Source organism: Ctenopharyngodon idella, chromosome 4 (genome assembly GCF_019924925.1).
Source record: "Ctenopharyngodon idella isolate HZGC_01 chromosome 4, HZGC01, whole genome shotgun sequence".
NCBI lineage: Eukaryota > Metazoa > Chordata > Actinopteri > Cypriniformes > Xenocyprididae > Ctenopharyngodon > Ctenopharyngodon idella.
Genome location: NC_067223.1, coordinates 16,015,854 through 16,025,323, shown reverse-complemented (window position 1 = coordinate 16,025,323; position 9,470 = coordinate 16,015,854). Strand labels below are relative to the sequence as shown.

Genomic DNA, 9,470 nt, shown 5'->3' with positions numbered 1-9,470 from the left:
CATTCTCTAAAGGTACAGAAATGCACGTGTTCACCTCACACACACACACATCGCAAATGCAACATATTGCATTTTAATGCAGGACGATCGCATTACACTACATTACAGCACAAAAAGGGACATTATACATCAGTGTCACACTTTTAGATGCTTTATAAAGTTAAGAATGCTGTAGTGAGAGAAGTTGAGCGTATGTGATGCTGGTCTGTGTGACAGAAACCCTAAATCACATAATGCAGACTCAGCGCTGCACTTATTGACAGTCCTATATAGCGCTGAGGCTGTAGAAAAGATGCACTTTGATCACTGTGATTAAATAACACGAGCAACACAGTTTACAACCAGACGAAGTCTCCTGTGTGAGCAAATACAGAAGCATCAGTCATGTAGAGAACAAACTCGGCCAGCGTCTGTGATCCATCACAACTCTGAACCCTGATCCAGACCCTTTCATGGGCTTCGCATTATTCTATCTCTAAATCACAACACAAGCTGCACTAGCAGGACAGTGACTATCTTAACACACCTTCCTCTGTAGTTTCCAATGGCCTCAAAAACCTAACAAACACTTAAAAATATATTTAACAAACACTTAAAAACATTGTTGAATTATTTAAACGATTAGTTCACTTCAGAATTAATATTTCCTGATATTTTCCAAGATGTTCATGTCTTTCTTTCTTCAGTCAAAAAGAAATTAAGGTTTTTGAGGAAAACATTCCAGGATTTTTCTCCATATAGTGGACTTCACTGGGGTTCAACGGGTTGAAGGTTCAAATGTCAGTTTCAGTGCAGCTTCAAAGGGTTCTACGCGATCCCAGATATATACTTTTTAACCACAAATGCTCATCTTGCACTGCTCTGCGATGCTTCACGCATTACGTAATCATGTTGGAAAGGTCATGCGTGACGTAAGGCGAAAAACTTCATTTCATTTTCTCCTACAACTTCATCGTTGTTTTACCTTTTTTTGTACAGGGTGTTTGACTTAATCTTTGCATGATCGCTTTGTAGACACCGGATCCGTACTTCCGCCTACGTTACACTTGACCTTTCCAACATGATTACGTAATGCGTGGCGCATCACAGAGCAGTGCAAGACGAGCATTTGTGGTTAAAAAGTATATACATTTTTTTTTTTTTTTTTAGAAAATGGCCGATGGTTTCTCTAGATAAGACTCTTATTCCTCATCTGGGATCGTGTAGAGCTCTTTGAAGCTGCACTGAAACTGACATTTGGACCTTCAACCCGCTGAACCCCAGTGAAGTCCACTATATGGAGAAAAATCCTGGAATATTTTCCTCAAAAACCTTAATTGTTTGGATTGTGCATTTTCATGTCTATGTGAAAAAAGGGGCTGACAGTTATTTAAACCTGTTTTTCTCAGAATTCCATTCCTGAAAATCAGAGCGATCAGCCGACTTCAGATAACCATAACTTTTGTTACAGACGAGCTATGAAAGAATTAAAAACAGATTTGGAAAGTCAGAAAGCTCGAATTCAACTTTCAGATGGTATTGAAACCTGTGATTGGTAAAATTTCACCATGTGATGGGTTTTCGCAGATCACATCACAATTAGGCTTCTCTTACATATCCCGTATCCCACCTCAATAGCAGCACAAGTGTTTTGCAATGCAACACAGACACAATAAGTACATTGTATTTCTTTTTTTGATGTAAATACATAGAAGTTAAAGACACTTAATATGAAGTGTGACCAAAAAATGTTCGAATAATGTTTTGCTTACGTTCTGATTAAGTCATGAAAATGTGGTTTATATACATGTGTACATGTGTGATTCAAAAGTTTTTTAACTTTTTCTTGGTAATGTGAACTTTAAGGGAACATTACATTTTATCATTCTTAAAATCTTCATGGTAATGTTACTTTTAAATGTTGCTTGAACATTCTAAAACAAGTAGAAAGAAACATTTTAAGAATGTTAGATGAACACAAAACATTTCAGAAAAAAACACTCCATGAATTATGTATAAATAACATTTTTGTGATAACATTTCAGATAAATTTGAACGAATGTTCTATTAATGTTACTGGAAGAACGTTTGTTCATAACTTTGAGAGAACCTTGCCAGAACGTTCTGAGAACATTCCCTGTTAGCTGTGAAATCAGAGAATAAGCTGTCAATTTAGCGTTTAGAAGGAATAATAAAATTGTCTGAGAAATGCCTCAAACTTGACCTTGAAACTGGAATAAAACTGTGTTAGTTGAGGCACATCAGGACACTGCAGAGTCCAGTGCGTTTGAAAAGGACACATTATAGATGATACTGATATTTGACTAAGGCAGTATGTTTATGCAAACAATGAATGGATCACAGGCTCTGAGGATCAGGAGGAAGGAAAGTTTTGAATTTATTGTTTAATGGAAGAAGCAGAGGCTGCACTGCTCATAATCTATATAGTATGACGTCAAGGGTTTATTTACTGTACACATCATTGTCTTTTACTTTTTAGAGTATCGTAGTTCTGAGAATGTAACATTCATACCACAACCACATCACATTAGGACCGTCCTAAGTGAAATTAATAGGCACAAACAACTTTTTGCACCACTATACCATATTACCATTTTGCTCCTTTTGTGACACCACCATTTTATTGTCTCTAAACACTGAGCTTAATCAGATGCAGAAACTGATCGTGATGAATAGTGATTTTCCTGAACATGCATCACTGAATATCACTGGCAGTAACACCCAAATGAAGCTACTGATTAAATCCTGCACCTGCCCACTGTAAAGCTATCTATAAAAGAGTTAGGTTTTCTTCAGCACATTATCAGTCATCTGCTCACAGGTAAGACCGAACTGACTTTACTACTTCTGTTCACTACCTTCAGACCCCAGACAAAGCTGAATATTTTCAACCTTTAAATAATATGTTGTTTTCTCAAGTCAGCATACAGACGAAGGAAATACTGTACATATTTGAAGGTGTTTCGAAAAAGAATACAAGCTGATTTTCATTTCTTCAGATCACATGAACGAGATTCAGACCATTTGATAAAATTTCAGATTCTGGTTTACAATATGCAAAGAACTGCTCTGGTGTTTCTATCTGCCCTGCTCATATTCTGGGGTGAGTATTAAACCCTGCTTATATCATATGTTGCTGAGCAAATCTGCAAAAGAAAACAAAATTCAGCTGCTTTGCTTGTGAAATGTAATAGTATTTTTTTCATGTTAATGACATTCTCTGTGTAATTAAATTGTGCATGGATCGCGGAACCGGGGGGGCCGCCCGGGCCTGGGGCCGGGTAACTTTTGAGGTCTGGTACAAATATGATATAGAAAAATACATAGGGTACAGGTCCATATGCATGCACGCTGCCGCTGATCCATCTCTGAAACAGCTTCACAGTGTTTTCAGCTGACTGCTATTGCAAACATACGAAATATTGGGCTAAAAGTTTATAGTCAGCATATAAACATAAATATCGTGGCATTCGCAATCAAAATGAGTAAATTACCTTTGAATCCAATAGCCACGGCTCGTCTGTAGGGGCAAGTTGGGCAAATCCCCACCTAAATATTCATTCAAACATGTATATAAGCTGAAACAATAGCCTAATAAATTGTAAATGTGTTCAACATTATGCAACATATTTTTCGGATTTTCTTGACTATTTTAAGACGTAAAGTGAGCAGGATATTACAATTTAACGTATGTCTCCGGCAGGCAAGTATTATGATAAGCGGCAGTCGGTCCTTAGCTCTACAGCGCCCCACAATATTACAATGTAAATCTGTGGTGAAAAATGGAACTGCAGCGCGCTGTAATTGTGAGCCATTGGGGCAGATTTCAGACTGTCCCGCTTATTTTCACAGTTGTTTGGTCTTTTCGATTTTTGAAAAACTTTACATATTCTAAATAAACTTTAAAGGCTGTTTGGAAATGAGCAAAATTGGGTTTAGAGTCATTCTTTTTTTTTTTTTTTTGATTAATACACAATTTTCCAAATAACAAAAACAAATCGAAAAAATAAGCCTTTATATTTGTCTTTTTGGAAAAGTCGTATTCATTTGAATGAAATATGTTTCCCTTATTTGAGTGGGAACATTTCTGGGTAGTTCTCGATATTGTTAAACAAATAAAACTGACAATTTTTAATATTTTAAAACAACGTGTGCCGTGTGTGTCAATCAACATTACAGCGCCACCCTCAGGCTGAATAACGCAACGTCTGCCAAAAGTGTTCTCTGTGTGTTCAGCGATTAGAATATAAAGCATGCAAAAATTGTTTAATTGCCCTACCTATTTACAGTCAGGAGCTGCTACTGGAAACTAATGTTACTCTTGATATAAAGATTGTATATTGATGAAATATAACTAGCTATATGATGAAATTCGTTCAAAAATTCTGAATGAAACAAGTCTTCATTCATTAATTTCAAAGGCTTTTACATAATTCATTTAAATCAATAAATATTTTAATAGACTCATTTATAACGTTTATAGACATTTATAAATCGATTCATTTATAACATTAAAAGAACATTTTGTCAGAACCCATTATTTTGTTTGGTTGTCTGTTTTGTTTTCAGAATCCTGGGAGAACCGTGATCTCTGTCTCTAAAAAAAAAAATACAGATTATCCAGTCAAAAATTAAGCTTAAAAGAAAATATAATATATGTGGCATCCAATTTATAGTAGGTCACCATTAGCACTAATATTAAAAAGTATTACAGACTAGGATGTAAAATGTACAATACAGACAATAAAGTCTTTATGTAGCCTACATTAACAATGATTTGTGGCAATTAAAATGCATTATAATGGAGGATTATGAAAAGTTTTTTTCTTATTTAAAACATGGCTCTTCTCATCCAATCTGCGAAGTTCTGCAAACCACGCCCCTTTATCACCTCTGACCCCCCCCCCCCCCCCCCCCCCCTTCTTTCGGTACGTTCCGCGATCCATGAAATTGTGCATAGCACAAGTAAAAATGATTTTATTATCAAGGTCCTGCACAGGTCTATAATGTCCATATTAAAGATCATATTTCACATAAACACATGTGTAGGGTGAGATGAGGGATGATGCACCCCTTAAAGGGATAGTTCACCCAAAAATGAAAATTCTGTCATCATTTATTTTAATGAAATCTGAGAGATTTCTGTCCCTCCAAACCGGTTACCGGTTTCAAGGTTTATTGCTTCTGACAGCGCTGCGTGAGCTCGCGCTGCCATTTGTGGGATACTGTTAGCAGGGTTCAAATCGCCAAATTCGAGAAAAATCAACGCTGAAATGGTGTTATGAATTTTGCTGAACGGAAACTTTTTAATGAATTTTGACTATGCATGGATGTGAGAATGTGATGCATCATCAGATCACAACATTTGTGATGTAATTATAGAAATATATAGTCTGACGTGCCGTATGGAGTAAAATGCAACTTTCAGCTTAGATTCACAGTAAATGCTGATGATCTGCAAGTGCAAGTCGCTTATAATTTGCATTTGAGAACCATAATGAGTGTCGTTTATAAATCTGTTGTCAAAGAGAAACGTCTTCCTCACTGTAAAACCTAACAGTTGTTCTAACTAACCCTTAAACTTTACTTAATGTCCAAGAATTCGTTGAACTTACTTAGTATTCTTTACTGTTTGCATGCTATGCTTTGTTACTCAGAAAACACAAGTAAAAATTACTTGACTGGTTTGAATACCATTTCGTCAAGCAAAAAAAAAAAAAAAAGGGGCGGGGCAAAAGGTTTTTAAGGCGGGGCAATTCTTAATAGACTTTTCACTCATTTTTTCCACTTCTGCAGTTATCTTTCTTTAGTTGCATTCACTCATTTTCTTAAAGTGATCTTGAATGTTAAATTATCAGTACAACTAAAACGTTTGGGATAACGTCACGTAAGTTGACCATAAATTCATGTTGATTTCCTAAAATTTCTTCTCACCATTTTAGTGATTAGCGTTTACTTTGGTTGTGCACTTGGAACTTTACTTATATTATTAAAACTCTTTTCCAGTTGATTTCCAAACAGTTATTTGTGGTTTCAAAGGAAGAGACATATTAAATAGATCGCTTTTAAAAAGTGACATTATTTGGCACTAAACCAATAACTAACTTAGACTTTGTCTAAAATTTTGGTTTATTAGATCATATCACTAAAATATATATCATACACACCATTGTGAAACATGAAACTTTTGAGGGGGTTGATTCCTGAGCCAGTGCCTTGCAATCAACCTTGCTCGAGTCACACACAGACTTCAACATTCAGCATGCAAAACACAACAATGGTAACAGTTTTTAATTAATAAGACCATTACAATTTTATTTGCTGTCGTTGTTGGGGTAATACTGACACAAGACAGCAAATAAAATTGTAAAATAAAGCCACAAACAGTAAAACAAAGCATTTACTTTATTTGTGCCGCAATGCACTCTGGGAGTACACTTCCTCAGATCACAGATAGAATTAAGTTGACAAAACTTAAATGGTTCAAGTAAGATCAACTTAATACAATTAAGTAAAGCTTATTTAATTGAATTAAGGCAACGAGTTTGCACAATTGAATTAAGTAAACTGAACAAATTTGTTTATACGGTGCTGGATCTCCCTGTGGTTTTCCGTCAAAATAAAAGTCCAATAATTTAACGTTTGAAAGCAAGAAATAAAGATAATTTAAAGATAATGTAATTTTACTGTTGTTCTGTTAAGTAAAAAAAAAGATAATGATTTATATATATATACCATATTATAATAACTCTATTATTACTTTTTAATAATTTTATTATAACTTATTTTTATAAAATATTATTTTAACCTTATTTTTTCTTTAGTTTTTTTACTAGAAAAATAATTTAGAAAATAATTCAGTTATTTATGTTCTTGTATGTTATTTATGCAGGTTTAAGCTCACTTAAATGACTGCCTTTATTTTATATAATTTTAATTTAATTAAGAAGAATTAATTTATTTTATTTTATTTAATTATTTAACCTGACATGTATGTTTACTAATGTTCCAAATATTCCATATGTTGCTTAAAAATGAATATATTGTGTTCAATGGAAAAAAAAGTTGTTTTTTTACCCAGACATTTTAAAATAACACATTTTAAAGCTGTAATCGCAATCCTGTGATACCATGAAACCATGACATTTTTGCTTAAAGGTTATCATACCGGCAAAATCTCACACCGGCCCATGCCTACTCCATTGATAGTCTACGCAACTACACGTCATTGATGCTTCAAAAAGTTCATGAAGAGATCATAAAACTAATCCATATGAATTGAGTGGTTTAGTCCAAATTTTCTAAAGAGATCTGATCGCTTTAAATATATGATGAACAGAATGAATTTAGGCTTTCATTCACATATAAACATTGATCAGCGAACATACACAAAAGCTCAACTGTGCTTGAGGCACGAGAATGAACCTCATTGGTTCTGGCGGAAGCTCAAACGTGCTGCGTTAGACACCAGAATGAACCTCACTGGTTCATGTAAACAAGATTCGTTAAGTTTCCATATTTAAAGTTATTCATTATTTCATTTTGTACATAACATACTGTATGCACATGTTCTCCCACGTTTTTTTAAGTAAATTCTAAAAACGAATATTTCTCCTCAGCATTTCCTCCTTCAACTGCTGCTGGTCGACTAAGACAATTCTACATAGGACCAGATACAATGAGTAGAACGACTGCTGAGGAAGAATGCAGAAGAAATTACACTGATCTCGTCACAGTTTATGACCAACAGGACAATACGGAACTCGTTGTCTTAATGAGTAAACACAATGCCCCTAATAGCTGGATTGGTGCTTATATAGGAAACCGCAGTATGAAATGGTCAAATGGTGATGATGTCACATTTAACAGTAGTTTAACAGCAGATTGTGGGGTAACATGCTGTGCTGCTATGAAAGCTGATGGAGGATGGGAATCTGTCGATTGCACCCAGAAAAAATACTTCATGTGTTATGAACAAGGTAAAAAAAATATTATAAACCTTATAAATATTTAATTTTACAATTAATTAAAATAAAATAATTTTTCTGGCACCTATAGAATCATACAAATACAGTTTAATCAGTGAAAAGAAAAACTGGTCTGAGGCTCAGCTGTACTGCAGAAAGAATTACACTGATTTAGTCTCTATCGGAAATGATGAGGAAAATACTCAGGTGAAGAAGGAAGGAGAAAAGAGTAACGATCCTTTCTGGATCGGCCTGCTGGTGGACAGTGTGGAATGGGCTGATGGAGGACAATCTGCTTACAGAAACTGGTTATCTGAAACGCTCAGTGAGGATAATAAAGTCTACATAGACTTAAATGGGAAATGGCATAAAGCTACAGTTGGTTCACGTCGTCCCCTGTGCTACAGTAAGACAACAAAACACTTTCTTTGAAATTCTAATAAGTTCTGGTTTAGCATGACATGCTTTTGTAATTCAAAGTGAAAGTATTTAACTCGTCTTACATGTTTTTTGTATACTTTTTGTCAGAAAGCTTCATTCATGTAAGTACTGATAACAGGACCTGGGAGGCGGCTGTGGATTATTGCAACAGTCATGACAATACAACTGGACTACTGACCATTCATTCTCAGAGTGATCAGATAGAAATAGAGCGAGAGCTAAAAAGAAAGAATATCTCCGGGCCAATGTGGGTGGGGCTTAGACAGAGTCGACTTTTCGGATTCTGGATTTGGATCAACAGGGTTACTGTGGGACCCTGGACCAACTGGAAAAGAGGAAGTCAACCAGAACATCTGATATCCCACCACTGCGGTGCCATAGAGGAGGTGAACGGTCAATACAAATGGACTGATAAGGACTGCAAGTCTGAATTAGGGGTTTTATGTGAGGGGAAGTAATATAGAGTGCTAACATATCCTACTCTACTATATTTATTCTTTAGTGTATGCTCTCTGCCCTTTTCGGAGTGTCTATTTACACTTTTTCACTTATTGTGTGTCATTTCTTAAAACAATGTGTAGAAATAAATGTAATTTAATACAAAACACTTAGTAGTTGTGAATTATTCATTGAAGTATTTAATTGCTTCAAGTGGTACAATACAGTGCAATAATATATGTCTTTAAATATTGTAAATTGTATTATATGACAGAAACAAATACAAATACAGACAGAGAGAGAAAGGTTGGACTAAAAACTAAAATATAAGCTTTGTTCTGCTTCGTCAGCTTTGTTTTTTAAAAATTTTTTTAATTTGAGATTTAGCGTAAATAAATCTGAAATCACAGAATATGCAATAAACGGTCATAAAACTCAAAAAATAAACGATGCACTTTGTGATCACATATCAGAAGTATCTGAGATTTTTTTCAGACAGAGAACAGAATCAGAATATACTATTCTGCTTGTGTAAATCTAGTGAATATGTAATATTCTGCTTGTGATCACCTGGTTAAACTGGACTGAGTTGTTAAGTAGGTTTTTAATCTGTGTGAAGTGAAT

The 9,470-nt window shown here is 34.8% G+C and overlaps 1 protein-coding gene across 1 annotated transcript; it reads left to right on the top strand.

Annotated features, from left to right (window-relative positions):
* The first annotated feature begins 2,820 nt into the window (after positions 1–2,820).
* LOC127511522 (macrophage mannose receptor 1-like) lies at positions 2,821–9,158 on the top strand. Its single transcript, XM_051892366.1, has 4 exons — positions 2,821–3,103; positions 7,620–7,979; positions 8,059–8,373; positions 8,496–9,158. Exons 1-4 carry the CDS (start codon positions 3,055–3,057, stop codon positions 8,864–8,866), a joined length of 1,095 nt encoding a protein of 364 aa, XP_051748326.1. The 5' UTR covers positions 2,821–3,054; the 3' UTR covers positions 8,867–9,158.
* The last annotated feature ends 312 nt before the right edge of the window (positions 9,159–9,470 follow it).